Source organism: Pteropus alecto, unplaced genomic scaffold, assembly GCF_000325575.1.
Source record: "Pteropus alecto unplaced genomic scaffold, ASM32557v1 scaffold69, whole genome shotgun sequence".
Lineage (NCBI taxonomy): Eukaryota > Metazoa > Chordata > Mammalia > Chiroptera > Pteropodidae > Pteropus > Pteropus alecto.
Genome location: NW_006494610.1, coordinates 2676063 through 2692786, shown reverse-complemented (window position 1 = coordinate 2692786; position 16724 = coordinate 2676063). Strand labels below are relative to the sequence as shown.

Here is a 16724-nt window from a genome sequence, read left to right as displayed (position 1 = left end):
AGCTTTGTGAAACTTTCTTTCACATCACAGCAAAGGTTTAGGCCTCTCTGCTTCATCCGATTTCTCTTTATTGCATCTGCTTTCTAAAAGATGAATAAAATTTTATTATTAAGATCCCTTCTTTGGAAGAAAGAAATCTTTGTATTGGATAATCGTCAAATGATTGTACTTCTGCTCAGTTTTTTAAATCTCCCTGTTATAAAATCTAAGTCACTGAAATTCAAAACAATTTCATTTTTTTTAGACTTATAAGTTCATGCCTCTGTTAAAATTTATTATCCCTTTGAGTCAGCCATCGATCTCTAGAAAATATTTTTTTAGACACTTTAATAAGAAATAAGTAATTAGCATTAGGAAAAAAAGTACCAATAATTTTTCAGTACCATCAAATTCTAGGCATATAATAATTAGAAATTAATGCTTATTTTTTCATGCCTCTGTATCAGAGAGTTGACTTTTACTCTAGCTTGATTTCGGATTTCAGGTTTGTAGTAATGAGCTGAGGTGTGTGTGTAATAGACACTGGATCGGTGCAGACTGCAGCACTTACTTCCCTCACAACGATGATGCAAAGACTGGTATAACTCTGTCTGGCAATGGTAAGTACTTAATTTGGTATCATTTCGTAGCCTTTATACACAAGGAAAGAGAAAACTACCCTTCAGACAGTTTCATTTGGATTATTTTTGTAACGCAAATATAAGTTAAAGCCACATAATAATGAATTGCAGTATATGACTGGGGTCCACATTATGAAACTGATTGTTTCCATTAAATTATAATGATATGTAATGTTGAGTCTACTGATTTAGTGTTATCTTGTCCTACATCAGAGTGAGATTTTTCAAGTATTGTACTTGTTTGCAGCCAACAACAAACTCTAGCATTTCTTTTAAGAATGTAGTCACTTTTTAACTCTGAATTTAAAGAAAAAATTTTATATATCGGGACTGAATAAATAATAAAAATTGAAGAATTGATTTTTAAATATTTCATTGACTTTAATATTCTTTATCATAGCATCTCATTTGTATTTAACCTCAGTTCTGTAACCTGAACTGTAGGTAATTCTAGAAGTAGGAAATTTGGCCAACATGCCTGGAAGGGATTTCAGGACATGAGTGAGAAACAACAGGGGCAGCTCTAAAAGCTAGAGAGGTCCAAACTGAGAAGTAGAAATTAAATGCAGATAGTCGTAAGGACACAGACCTTGGGGGTAAATGTCCCCTTTGAAACTATTTTACCATTTCGTTATTGAGTATTCTTTCTCATTAAATAATGTTCAAATCCTAAAGCCCGTCACTTCCAAAGGATGAGAAAATCTTAGCTAATATCACTTTAATAAAGAAAGTCACAGAATGATTAAGATTTTGTCATGTTCGGTCTTAGCAGTGGTAGTCTGGAGCTTGTTCCTGCAGTTAATGCAGAGACGAGGATATTCAGGTCCATGAATTTAAGTGACTTGTTAAAAGTCATACCATTAATTAGAAATAATCAAGACTAGCACCCAAGTTTTTTGATTCCTGTTAAATCCCCAGAAGAAAAGGAAGGGGAGACAGACATGCTGGGTCTTAGAGTATGAAAATCCTAATGATCCAGGGGTCCCCTGGCATCAGCATCCACCAGGACCTGGGCAGGGTGGAGTCTACCAGTCTCTTCAGATGCACTAGTCCTGAAGTCTAACCTGACTATGGAGGGCTCCTAGGCAGAGAGGCCACCTCTTTAGTCATAGGGAATTGGAATTTGCACCAGTTGCCCGTAATTACAGATCTTTGAAGGATGCCTCAGGAGTGCAGCAGATAAGGAGAGAGAGAGCTGAGGTGCTCTGGGTGAAACAGACCGGGTGATTTAAACATGTGGTGTAAGTCATTATCACCAAAACAAGTCTCCTGGGATCAGAGCCAGGCCTCCAATCTACCTTTTCTGCTCTTGGGCCCTCACTTGGGCTTGTTGACCAAGACTTCGACTCACTGGGCCACTTTCACTGCCAAGATGCCCTTAAAGATTGCATCTCAGCCTGCCTGACGGGATGCTGACACACAATGCTATTACTGAGTTCTGAGCTTCAGCCCTGCCCTGGCCCTCTGCCAGTCTGATGCTGCGTGGCTCTCATGCTTCACCAGTACCAATCTCCAGCTCACCTTCCTCTCTCTTTTCCTTTGGTTTTTCTTTTCTAGAATGTGCCATGGTCATCATTGCCAAAATTGGGAAGTACAAGCCCCGTGCTTGTAACATCCATACCACTTGAGCACTGGTTATATAAACATGTAGACGTGTTTTCTCCCATAAGAAGCTTATCTTTACATTGAGAGACAAAATATCTCACACACACACACACACACACACACACACACACACACACACACACACCCCTGAGAGCAATAAGGACCTTGCATTTGTTATCAGAATGTAGTGATATGAAAAATGACATTTCTAGAATTTTTGAGGAAGAGGTCAGGGTCAAAAGGGATATGGATTTCTAAGTATTCCTCCCTAACAGGTGCTATGCCATGTAGCCCCTCTTCTTTATTCTTTCTTTTAGTTCGATGTCCTCATCATATTTTCCATAAAAGTACGTGGAAAATACAATAATGCAAAATACACTTGGAAAAGAATTAAAAGAGAACATACACAAATAATTTAAAAAAAAAACCAATTGATTCCCATTGATAAATTATGGTTGATTTTTCTTCCCTTTAAAAAATACGCACTTTAAAAAATATTTTTAAATAATGTTGTTAGTGTGATGATTACAGATCTGGAGAATAAAGTTCCTGAAAGATTTTTATATCAAAATTTCAATTGTATATACTGATCTTCATTGTTTTTTCCCCCACAGGTGTTGCTGGTACCAATATCATAATAGGCATAATTGCTGGCACCATTTTAGTGCTGGCCCTCATATTAGGAATAACTGCATGGGGTTATAAGTAAGTGAAACATCTCAGTATTTTTACTGTCAAAATATACTTTTAAACATTTTGTTTAAATGAATTAAACATCTGGGAAGTTTTTTATCATTGGATAAATATACTTGCAATGAAAATCAGTCTGGCTTTACACTCAGTTGGTGATTGTGCTTAGCATGATTAAAGGTAATGATAATTTATCATTTTTTTAGATCTTGAGATACCTCCTGTTTATTCAAAAAATACTGAATATTGTCTTAAAACCATTGAAGTAAAATCAATCAAAATTGTGTCTTTTACAGAGGTTATGTTTGTTTGCTCTTTAGTGACACAGGTCTTCCCTTGACTTAAACTCATACCCAGAAAGCTAGGCAAGATAGTCAGACAGCATAGAGCTTTAATAAGAGTCACATCAACAAGAACAGCAGCGGGAGATCTGTTGCTGAGTGCTTGCTATGTCCGTGCATCGTGCTAAGGGCAAAACCTCTTTATCTTCACAACATGTGTGGAGGCACTGTTTAAAAACTATGTGGGTGTTTTTGTGTGAAGAAAAGGCTGTTCAGAAATGTTCGTTAAAATTAAAATTCAATTTTTAAGTTAAAGCTTTTAAAAGTCTTATTCTTCTTAAGCTTCAAAGTTCAGCTGACAATTTTTTGGTTCTATTTATAAATTTTAAAAAGTTATGATATATAACTTTTGGAAATTAGATCTCCTTGAGCATTTAGCTAAGTAAATGATTTCAAACATTCCAAACATAAGATTAATATGTTCCATTTCCCTAAGTATTTCAATCTTATAACATGAAAAATTTATTTATATTCAAATAACTTATTTGATTTTAATAAATTAAAACTTAATCATGGCAAACCTTAAATTCTCTTTAATATTTCAACTTAAAAATCAAAATTCTGCTGATCTCTGATGATATTTCAAGTCCCTGGGCCTAGAATGTTTCTCCATTTGGGAGTCCTGTAACTTTTGCTAAGCATTCTAGGCTTGACCTCACTTTATAGCATTTTCCCCCTCACATAGATCAAACTTAGTTCACTAAAAGACTTGGGAATTAGAATATTTCATACTTTAAAATTACCCCAAATCTTTTAATAGACTAGGCACTATGTAATTGTATGCTATTATTAATATCACCTGACATGGTCTTAAACCAATTGAATCAATGGAAACACCTTTAAAAGGTGAGGTCAAACCCTGAGTTTCGTTGCCTGAAGAGAGCAGTTAGTTTGTGTGCTACAAGCATTAAAATACAGAAAGACATTTGAGAAAGGCTATATTAACAAATAGCATGGATAGCATAGTAAAGTTTAGCATAGCATAGTTAATATAGCATAGCATAGCGAAGGAGAGCATAGCATAATAGTAATGGTTTGCCCTGATTAAATGAGTATGTAGCCCTGTACCATCTCATAGAAGATGCTCAGTACCTATGGGCTTCTTTGATCTGCAGGTCATTAGATATATTGTATTCTTATATTTGCCCAGGCTGATTTCAGCATAACATTTGGAGTTATAAAATTATATGTCTGAAAAGAATGCTTTTCTGTATAGTTATTGTTTGATCTCCCCTCACACCTCAGGTGAATTAGCCCCCTCTTGGAGCTGCACAATATCCTTGACTTCTGTGATACAATACTTAGGTAGTAATTGTCTTCACAAGCATTGTTGTTTTGAAGTAAGTGGTTTCACTTGGTCATGTGAAAAGGGAAAGCAAAATTGTTAGTTCTGTGTTGTGTGATTTTTCTGCCACCTACTGATACAAATTGTTATTTCATTTTTATAGTCTTGGAAAAGATTACCTTTTGGAAAATATAAAACCTAAATATCTCCTATTACTAATAAAATGACCTGTGTCCATGTTTTAATGATTTTAATTAAAAATTCTTCTTTCTGTATATCATTTCTTATTTTTATGAAATTCTTTTGAGGTGTCATTGCTTTTTCTTTATTTCTGAACATATATATTTTTCAGATTCATTAAGGAAAAAGACAAATCATGTTCATTCTGCAGCATCCTCTTCGTAAATAATTTGAACCTAAATGATGTAGTTTTAGTGCTACTAAACTTATTCAGAATATGTTTAAAAATAGAATGAGAATGTAGAAAATTTTAATACAGGAATTAAATTCATGAATATGATGTTTCATATTCTATTTAAAATTCAAGAATTAGATTTAGAAACAGAACTCATTTTCTCATTAATCCTTCCAATTAAACTTTCTACCCCTTCTCTAAGCCGAATAGAAAATGAAGAATACTCATTAGGAACAGGTGGATTGCTCAGGTAATCAGATTGAGAGAATAAAAAGCAAAATGTGTTGAATAGAAAGATTCTGGGCTTATTTCCCCCTCCATCTGATGATTTCAGGAATGAAAAATAATGAGTAACTAATTAGCACATTTACCCTCATGAGCTTGTTATTAAACAAGATACTTATTGGGTGCTCAGAATAGATAGATAAAGATGCTACAGATTCGTGTGGAACTTGATTTTGATCTTGGAGGAAGGAGCCCACTACTCAGTTGCTTGGCCTTTCTAACACGTCTTCAAAATATTAACATTTTCTTAAATTTAATTTAGAAAGTTAAAAATGAAATCTTTTGAGTTATACATAAAAGTCATTGGTGCCTCACTACCATACCCTCTAGAATACATTTTTAAGATTGGTTTATTTTAAAACTCATGTAATTTTATTTTAGTATATGGCCCAATAAAAAACAGAGACCAAACTTTGAACAAAGTATTGCTAAACATTAAGCTTGTAAGTAGTAATAACTTAGGAGGTCCATAATAGCTGTGAATTAACTCACTCTAATTTATCATAAGTGATGAAATAAAATGTTCTAGTGTTCATTTATGTTCTTCTGTTTTAAATTCTTAGGAAAAGCTTTAGATTAAGGTATATACTGTAACTAAAAAGGAATAAATTATGATTTTTATTTTTATGAAAACAGGTAATTTATATAAGTAACTTGATTACTTAAATTTATTATTTAAATCAATATACATATCTGAAAACCTGTATTCGAAATAGGATTGGCTTTAAAACATTGTTAAATATTTAATATGATATAATTGATATTGAGAAAAGTTACTCTTTAATAATAGAATTTTTTATGCTTTAGAAATATTTGAAAATATTGTCATTAACCCTTTGGTGTCACTTCTCCTAAAGATAAGTAAAATTTGTGTTTGTGTGACTATTTGTATTCCCCATTTTAATTCTGCAATTCAGAACCCTCTAGTGGAGACTTTTCAATAAATCCTAGTGCTTTTATATATAGTGCTTTCTTAATATACTTTCATAGGTAACTAATTCTTTTTCTTCCCCCCTCTCGTCTTATCCATGAAAAGAAACTATCGAGAACAGAGGTATGTGATGAGAATAATCTGAACATGTAACTGAAAGGTTTAAATCTTATTAGCATCTTTGGAATTTATACATGCAATTATAAATCAAGTTTACTTTGTTTTTATGCTGTAGCGATTATAAACTAATCTTAATTTTTTTTATGACCTCAAAATGATCATTTTAATAGTGGTGCTGTGGAATTTATTAATTTAAAACATATCTATCATTATTTAATTTTAATGGTTCTTTCATCCAACAATACTACAATTAATAAAAGTTCTTATTTGTGTTACTTTTATGGTACTATATTTGGAAATTAATTTTTTTCCATCTAAAACAAACTTCCTCTGTTGAGGTGTCACCTTTGTTTACATTAGTTAGCTTCCCTTCATGTTTATAACACTCTTATTGCCTAATACTTTCTGAGGGGATTTATTTTTTATTTGTTACTGTTGTCATGTCAGTAACTTTCATTTGTAAGTGATAAAATTTTATGGGCACAGGTCAAGAGAACGTCCTGGCACTTGATGAGCCTGTTTAATCTCTGCATAAGGAAATATTTTTTTACCGATTGGGTAATTGCACAGGTAGTTAAAGAAATAATTTGCATAGTTGGAATCTTTGATTGTTTACTATACTTTTTTTTTAAACAAAAAGCCCATAAAGTGAGGCACCCCTTTCATCATAGCCTTAAAATCTATGTGTAAGCAACAGTGTCAAAAGGGATACAACTCATTTATGTAGTTCTGTAAGAATTGCCTGTTTTTAAATAAATCTAAATTAGTCCGTATTGAGGTACACCCTTTACTTTTCACATTCACAAAATTACTAATGATATTAGCTATTGATACAAAAAAATTTTAAATATCCTAGAAATTGATAATTCAGACCAGGTCTTGTATATCATATAGTTTTGTACTCGAGATATCTTTGCAGATTCCTACTTATTTAACTTTTCCTACTGTTTTATTAAATGCCTGTGGCAGATTAGGAATAAGATGTAATAAACCTGGTGAGACTTTTTCAAGCCCCAACTACAGCTTTCAATTTTTCACAAATTAAAATTGTAAACTTTTCTCTTCCCTTCCACATTGTAATATAAAATTCCAATAAGGCTTTGGTCATAAGTGTCTACAGAATCTCTGTAAATAAGTGATGCTCACAGGGTACCACCTGAGATCCTGGTCAGTTAACATAGATATTAGGAAATATTGACCTTGCCCTGGAATAACTAACTCATTAATGGAACAACTAAAACTAAGGCAAAATTAATTGAAATTTAAAACAACTAGATTTTTTTGTGCCATGATTTGAACTCTTGTATCTTAAAACACTGGAGAAGAGCTGGAGTCTTTTAAGTTTTCTGTTGAGTAGAAGCTGATCAGTCATTTCAGAAATCTAAGTTTGGTGGCTTTCTTGAGTGAAAAGTAGAATTAGGCTAGTAAGATAAACATTGATGATTCAGCTCCATTTCCATAGGAGCTAAGGCTATAATGTAATTTAATATTGCTGACTATATAAAAAGGAAAGTAAAATATCACAAATAGGTAACACAAGCAAAACTAAAACAGTACTCTAAGACATGTTCTCACCAGGGATACTATCCAGAATAAAGGAATTGTCTACACTACAAAAAAATGACTGCTATGTAAAACTGTACCAATTTCCTATTCTAATTCAATGTATGGATAGGTTTAGGTAAGAAAAATTTTACATTAAGACTCTCCTATATGTACCTTATATAATTTCTTGCCTCCTAGTATTACTGAATCATTTCATCAATCTGACTACTCTTTTGGAATTTAGTTCATATTTTGAGAGTTGCTACATCTTCAGCAAACATTTAGTTTATATATTTTGATTTATTTTAACACAACCTGTGTTTATTTTTGTCCTTGTCCATAGCTAATAAATCTTAGGTCCGTACAATAATTCTCACAAAGGAGAAGAAACAAAGAATGGACTTTAGATCAAGAAGTTGTGATTGTATAAAAAGGATTTTCCTTTTTGAGAATATGTGTTAGTGTTTATAGAGAAGATGGTAAGGCTAACAGACCAAAGCATGCATTAAGAAATTTACAATTTTGTAAAAATATCTGCAGATATTCAAATAAAGATGTGCCCAGTTTCAAAGAATGCCAGAAAGCAGAAATAAGAATTTTGAGTTGTCCTTGCCTTTAAATTAGGTTTTTCTTTGAGGTTCCATAATGGGAGAACCAAGCGACAAGGAATCAGAAATCCATTTGCTCAGATGTGGTCTTGGGAAATCATTTAAACTTTCCTCAACTCTAAAATCAGATAAACTTCATAATCTGGAAAGCATTATTGTAAAGGAAGCGATCAGTATGTAGTCTCTGAAGACTTTGTGTTTCTCTGATCTTTAAATGAAAGGTGGAGATGGTTGTTCTCAAAAAGGAAGGCAGCATTCATTGACATAAGCAGGGCCCACACGTACTGGTTGAGCTAGCAAAAGAGTTGATGAACATAAAGGTTGGCTTTGACACTAAATGTAAGACCATATTAAATAGGTAGCCAGTTATCAGATCCATATTAATAATGTAACGGCTCAGAAATGCCAAATTGGACATAACTTTCAAATTATTGGAGAGGTCAGACAAGTGCTTCTGTGAAAGAACCTGATAACCTTGTCAACTTTTCCTCTGGAAAACGTGTCCTCAGGGTTTTCATTATATGAAGGAATGGGTAATAGGCTTAATTGCAGGTCTGACGAAAAGATAAGGAACAAACCCATTTTTTTCTTTTTGTTTACAAATTGCTTAATGAAAAATAAAAGCCTCATCCTGGGGCAGGTGGAGGCGGAACCTCATATATGAGTGATAGCACTTTACGTCCATCTGCCAGTGTCATATTGTGAAGGGTAGGACCATGGGACTGAGGAGCCATGGATAATTCTTATACATCATGTAGTTAGGATGGCTGTTGATCTTTTTCTTTAAAATATCCAGGAAAGAAGATCTCCATAATATTTTCAGTTGATTCCATTGTTTATATTTTAGCATAATTGCTTTTGGACTTGGCAGCTGTATACTTTATAACAAGAATTATAAATTTGAATTTTAGTTTTCAAGCAGGTTTGCAAATAATAGAATAAGAAAACGTTAATTGAATTTGCATTTATAAAACACCTATATTCAGCTGAAATATTCTCTTCCTTTATCTGAAATGAACACACATTATTATGATCAATGTGAAATAGAATAAACAGATCATATCTTACTGATCTATACCTTAAGCAGAAATCCTCTTCCCCATTTCTTTTCTCTCTCACCTGTTTTAGCCACTTTATTTTCTCTTGTGAACCTCCCTCCTTTTTTTTTTTTCAAACTTTCTTTAGTTTGTTTTTATATTATTTCAGTGATAGTCATACATCTGTCAGTGCGACTTGGTACACATTACACAATATTTCCTTAAAAAGTAAAGTAACAATTTCAATTATAGACAGTCCAGATACTTACGAGGCACTGGAGAAATACCTCTTTCAGCATTAAGGTTAAGACTTAATTTTTTTCATTATATTCTCATTTTGAATATGTGCAAAGATTATTGTTACACATTGCGATTCATTGGACCCTTGTAGGAAAGATCATACTTCTCTCATAACAGGGATCCTTTGTGAGAAAGAAGAATTTAATTAAATAAATTTTGGTCATTATTTAAAAATTCATGTACATGTCTAAGATATTTACATGTAATATGGGAAATATGAGGTAATTTTCCCATTATAAAACTTAGCACAGGTCAGGACACCTCATGTGGTAGTCATAGTCACTTCTAGATTCCAGAATTCTATGGAATCAGCAAAGTTGAAGAAGAAAGCCATAAAGACTAGAAAATTAAATTCAGCTTTAAAATTCAGCTTTTAAAGAGATCGTTTACTTGGTCATTTATGATTTTTTATAACAAATGATGAAATGTTATTTTTTGATCATGGGGACCTGATATTGTCTATCTCCACTAAAGGTTAAACAAGAAGAAATAGGTTTGTTCTAATATGTAATATTGAAAAAAGGGTAAATTTCTGGTTGGTGAAAGATGTTAAATATTATTCTTGAGATCTTTAACAAAGTGAATAATCATTAAGATTTTGCATTTACAATATGCAGAAAGTTACAGTGTATTCTTTGTAGAATTTTAAAGAGAATGCAGAGAAGTTTCTGTATTTTGGAGACTTCACAATCTAGGTGAGAATCAAATCTTCCTGGCATGTTAAAAACAGGGCTGTGTCCCAGAAAGTCGTTGACCTTAAACTCCCTTCCAAGCCTCTCACTGAAGCCTACAGTTTATGATATGTATAGCATTTAAGATGTTTGCACACGCGTAAAAGATGACAACATATTACAGAGCAATGAAGTTGAAGAAGTGGTAAACATGCTCAGTTGCGAAAAAATACTGAGTGTTGTCTATTGTGAGAGGTGGTCCATATAAGCCTGTGCTGTCAGCTAAGTGAGGCCTTGGTGAATGCCTGAATGCCAGAACCACGTAAGAAGAAGGTAATTTGGGGGAACTGATTAGTGGGAAAAGTCAAGCGTAGTTGGAACTTATCTTTAATTTAAATTTAGCAGGCACTTCTCATCAGCTCAGAAAGCTTTCATTAAAAGTAATAGTGACAAAAATGATTTGTTACCATAAAGATTATTGTTGGAAATGTGATGTTGATGGGATATCCTCTGGCATTCTTTTATAAATATGAGTTTGATACAAAACAGAAGTTTCCTCCTTGAGGCAACATAGACAACTCTGATTTTACTGAGAGCATTTTTCAAGCATTGATAGACTAATTGATAGGCAAGCCAGAAAATAATGATTGCAGAGATTAAAGCTCTCTTGCATAAAAAGATCATTTGTCCTGTTTTATTAACATTATAAATATGGGGGAATTGTTTTATTTTTTCTATAGAATTAATGTTTTTGTAATGTACCAGGAAAAAGAAAGATTAAAATTATGAGCTGAAGTCACTTAAGAATTAAAAATATTTTGAAGGAATATGTATCAACATACAAATCTAATGAGAAATTCAACTTTCTTTAAAGGGGAAGAGTAGATTTAATCATACAAATTAATATATGTGCTTTATATCAGTTGAAAAATCTTTAGATTTGTGTAGAGATGTGAATATATAGGATTGAAATAATATGAGAAAGGGTATTTGGTCATTTAGAAGAATGAATGGCCAAATGTTTTGAACATTTAAAACAGTATGGTAAACTATATAAGGAAACAAACATTTGAAAGTGGCATTTTTGGGATAGACTTTAGTGTCAGCAAGTAACCATGACTAGCATGGTAACTAAAGAAAAACCAGATGGGAAAAGGAGTTAGCAAATGTGTATCTATTTAAGTACAGCTCTGTTTAAAATTCTCCATCCAACACTAGTTTATGGCACCTCCGACCATAGTACTGAATGAGACTGAATCAAATTTGAGATTCAATTGTCTGCGTGGGGGCCACGTATTGGCAAATGACCAGATTAGCTACTGAGGAAGGAGAGCTGACTAGGTGGTTTGATCTAAAGTTTTCTACCCTATTCTTTAAGAGAAGTAATAAAAATCTGTTCCACTTTTAGTTAATTCAAAATCAGAGTGAGTGAAGTCAGTAATAGGGCACATTAAATAAATTTTCCCTTGTTGAACCCCTCTACAGTGGAGATAGAGAACCAAGGTCACCCACCAAACTACCTATAAATATCCTTCTAGAGTCTCAACAAGAATTCGGTTATTTTTTTTAACTCTTCCTTCCTTTTGCTAAATTATCTTCCTTTACATATTCTACTGTGCAGTTAGAGAATTATATATTTTTGACTCACCTTCGAATCTTTTTCAGTTTCTTCATATTTCTGTTAAATGAACATTGAGGTTCCAAATTGAGCAAAGAACTCTGATAAGAATTTATTTGGATTAAATTATAGAACATAGCTTAGAAATTGGTCAGTTATTTTAAAGCCAAAGTTACATTATAGAATGTTTAGAAATCATGAATAGTTTATTCACCATGGTGAAAAAAACTATGCCTTTTCTGGGCAAGGACTGTCTGCCCCAGTATGTCTTCTTTGGCACTATTTTTTTTTTTTTTTTTAAGACAAAACTGTAGTTAACATCTCCAAGTATAAAGAAGTTACAATGAAAAACCTCATTGACTATATTTTTCCCTTGAAGCAAGGTTTTATCCATCTAGACTGAATAGACTTCAGTGATTGCATTTCTGATCTACAGTTAGAATGAATTTAACTTGTCACATTTATTAATAATCTTACGTGTTGTTATAGGTTTGATTCATGTAGATCATTATCCCTACCTCTTTTTTCCTAAAATAATATTTGTATATGTCTGTGTTCATGTGTGTGTCTTGTTTTCTGACTCTGAAATGTTTATTATGCCTTAGACAGTTACCCCAGGGAGATTATGTAAAAAAGCCTGGAGATGGTGACTCTTTTTATAGCGACATTCCTCCTGGAGTCAGCACAAACTCAGCATCTAGTTCTAAGAAGAGGTCTGCTTTTCTGTCGCATTTTCAGATTTCTACCTGTTCCATCACACATTATTCCATTAGTCAGAACATTTCATTATTTTGCAGCAGGTTTGATTACTTCTTCCTTCTTTCTTGAATGTTAAAAAATGGTATCCTTTGTTCTTTGATTACTCTGCTTCAAAATGCCATATGCTCAGAACCACTTGTTTAGCAAATCAGGCCAGAAATCCAAACAAAATAAAACTAAACAAATAATAACTTTAAATATATACAGAAACCCTAGGGTTTTTCAGTCTTGCTCTTATATGGCTTAAGAAACTATATATAGTATTTTAATATTTTTTAAATGGTGAGCTTTATGTCATGTTTGGTAGTCAAAGAAAAAGGTTACTGTCATGCTTCAATAAAAGCATTTGTTAAAATAAATTTTTTAATATGAATGCTGCGTTGACTATTTTTTAATTTTAAATATATCAAAGCTAAGCTTGCTGTGAAAAAAGATCGCTTCTCTGTGAATCATATTTGAATATTATGATTTTGCCTTTTATTCCTGGAATGATTATTTCTAGACTTTGTTACTTAGAGCTTGATTGCCAAATTAATTTAAGTATATATACTGTTTGTGAATCTTATAATAGTATCGGTGGGGTTAATATATTTATGTCTTAAACTTTGATGCTGTAGTCTTGCCCCAGGATCTTAAGGTGTATAAGACCATTTAAAATTCTGCATGCTTTATACTTGCTTGACGAAATAAACTGATAGAAGATATAAATAGTTGGAATGGTTTAGGAAATGAGACCTACATTCACATTGAAGGAAGTTAAAATATTCCTATGGAACAGTTTCTTTAAAATTGTTGGGAAGGGGTAATGTATAGAAAAAATAGATTTGATAGCCCCGTGCATTACTTTGGGCACAGTATGTACTTTGTAGATTAAAAGGAAAATTGCTAGTTTATTGAGAAGAAACATGATTTTTTTTTTCTGGAGTTCTAAACAGAGTGAATTATCTGTAAAAATTCTATAGTGGATCTCACTCTATAAATAATCAGGAAGGATGATAGAAGGAATTAGTGAGATCTGTGAACTCTGCTTTTATGTAAGTGTCTCAAGCATGAAGGAGTGTTTTTACTCAGATAACATAGCTTAAAGCAAAAGTAAAATTATTAGTTTTTGCATAAGGAGTACAATTCAAAGGAAGACTGTTTCAAAAATTTTAGTTTTTTGATTTATTGGGGGCTTTTTGGCCAAGAGAATAAAATTTACTTAAATTCTTTCAGCATATAAATATTTTCTTGGTCAAATAATTTCAAATTAAATATCATGGTTAAGAAGTGGAGAAATCAGTGGATTCCAGGAAAATTTCTGTTGTCCTTTTGTACAAAATAGGAATCATTCTGTATTTAGCAAAGGATGTTCAAAAAGTTTTAATATATATATTAAATTAATATATAATTATGCTGAGTTTCATTTAGTTTCATTCATCAGTAGAAGTTTCCTTTTAAAACCGTCATTATTAGCAGTTAACTGGGATGATACATGGAAAAGATTTTAAGCATAGTGCTATTTTTTAAAATACCTCAAGAAGAGCTTAAAATATTGATTTGAATAATATCCAGATTTTAGCAAGATCTCAATGAGTTATGACTTTTAAGCAGTTAAAAATGGTATCAAATTATGTGACTCCTAAGTTTATATAGTTGTTAAAATACTTTTCTTGTGTGGTACAAGGTAGGTATGTAAATTTCACTTCTTGTAGATAATTCACTGTAAGATGGCAGGACACAAATAGCAGAGGGCTTAATGGTACATGGGCTTTGTGAGTGACACTTCCATGATAAACATCATACAGTTCAGTTATTGGACAGTTAACTAACAGTACTACATTTGGGGAGGACTTATTTGTGGGAAAAATGCCTATTCTCAGAAAATAATTTTATTGTTTAAGAAAACCTTAATATTATTCTGATAAAGGTTTGCAAGTTTCAATAGAGGAAATCTTAATGAAACCTCTCAGAAGTCTGTGTTCTCATAATATTTGAATGGAAACCATTGCTTTACAATTAAGAAACATCTATGGTGGGACCCCATTATAACTCTACTGCTTGGGTTATATACCTGAAGTATGTAGTGAATTTGCTATAAGAAGTTGTGTTTCGGGGAGTGTAATTGGCTTGTGCTGTATCCTGATACTTTTCAATTTTAACTATTGTAATGGGGTGCCACTGTATTTGACTTTTCTTAAATTGAATGTTGCGTAATTCTGCCTTCTTCACGAAGACTTTCATGTTCTCTTCATTCTTTCATTTCAGATTTTTTTCTTTCTTGATTTATTTAACACACAGCAATGCTTAGAAATTTTGCTTACTGATTTCAAAACATTCATTTGATTATATTTTTGAACAATATATATACATTTTCAATTTCAGGTCTAATGGACTCTCTCATTCTTGGAGTGAAAGGATCCCAGACACAAAACATATTTCAGACATCTGTGAAAATGGGAGACCTCGAAGTAACTCCTGGCAAGGTATAAGGTGGCATTCTGAATCCAACTGTTCACAGAACCCAAGTTCTATATTTTATGGTCCCTGGTTCTAAGCATTTGTTCTTCTCTGTAAGCTCTTTAGCTCTTCTTCTCCCAATAGAGAAGAGGGCACTTATTATGAGCCAATTCTTTTTTCTTGGATGGGGAATGATGGGATTTGATAGCACCAGTGTGCTAGACACAGTGAGAAGGCCGTACAGAGCTATAAAGCCCTGTGTTCTGGGTTGTGAATTACATCCACTTGAAATACCATGTTGTTAAATATATGGCGATTATTTATTTATATTCAAATCTAGCTATAAACCATCTTTTTCAGGTAACCTGGGAGGCAACAGAAAGAAAATCAGAGGCAAAAGATTTAGACCTCGGTCTAATTCAACTGAGTAAGTCTGAACCTCTAATGGAAAAAGGCATTTCTGAGGTCCCGTGCAGTTTAGTGAAACGTTAATTAACTGGATCGTCAAAGAACTATAAACCATGCCTCAGGTCTTGGTTGTGTCTTTTTAATTTTTTTTTTCTTTTTTTTTGCAGTTTTAAAATTAACCATGGCTTTTCTCTTTTACGTAGGCATCTCCGCAACTGTGCCCGTACCAATAATCACTGATAGTGGGGGTCTCACCCTCCCCGCAGGCTTTTTCCTCCAGTAACCTGCCATTGTGGTGTCTTGGTTCCGTTTGAAGGGAATTTTGATAACATTCCTTTCTTCTCATCACCGGGGGTCCAGCCATTTCAGAGGGGTCACCCTTCCTCTCCCCAATACTCTCACAGCCTAGAAGCATCGGGGGGAACCCCCACCGTACTGGAGCATGCTCCTGCTCACAGTGTGGAACCACCGCTCTGGGGGCCTCATGGCTGTAATCTAAGCATTCTCTCAGACTAATGGAGTTAGTTTCTCTTTTAGATTTTCCTTCTGAGGACATTTTTAAAAGGGCATTTACCTGAACTTGCTCTTTAACGGAATCATTGTCACTAAATGCGAAACACTCCATTTTGAATGATAGCCACACATTTTCTTTTAACTGGGAATGGGGTCTGAAGTTACATTTAAGTTTATAATACAATGAGGTGAACACCCCATGTTTGTTTGTTTCTCCACTTAATGAAGTACAAGCGAAACCAAGCTTCCTTAAACCTTTATCTCTCATCATGGAATAAAACACACCCTTGCTATCCTTTTGGACTTTGCCACCTGGTTTTAATTAATCACACTTTTTTGACCCTAAATTTTTATCTAAATTTTTTTTTTTTTTTTTTTTTTTTTTTACTGATATCTCACTGCAGTGCTAGTTATTATTCCCAGGATCTCTATTGCTTCTTTATGCCTTAATTCTTAAAAATTCTGAATAGCAGGTATTTGTTAACTGCTTGTCAGAAACTTATGTTAGCTTCTCCGTCATATACCTGCCTTTTT

General features: G+C 33.1%; 1 protein-coding gene across 9 annotated transcripts in view; it reads left to right on the top strand.

Annotated features, from left to right (window-relative positions):
- ADAM22 (ADAM metallopeptidase domain 22) overlaps window positions 1–16724 on the top strand; it is a 204510-nt gene that overhangs the window by 174235 nt on the left and 13551 nt on the right. For 4 of the 9 annotated variants that reach the window (XM_025042191.1, XM_006925713.3, XM_025042193.1 and 1 more), the window contains exons 24-28: window positions 485–599; window positions 2840–2930; window positions 6278–6295; window positions 15195–15295; window positions 15630–15696. In XM_025042191.1, the coding sequence (XP_024897959.1) occupies window positions 485–599; window positions 2840–2930; window positions 6278–6295; window positions 15195–15295; window positions 15630–15696 (392 nt within the window). Of the gene's footprint in view, window positions 1–484; window positions 600–2839; window positions 2931–6277; window positions 6296–12676; window positions 12872–15194; window positions 15296–15629; window positions 15701–16724 lie in introns of those variants that run through there. The other 5 variants (XM_025042194.1, XM_025042195.1, XM_025042196.1 and 2 more) reach the window with 3 other exon arrangements.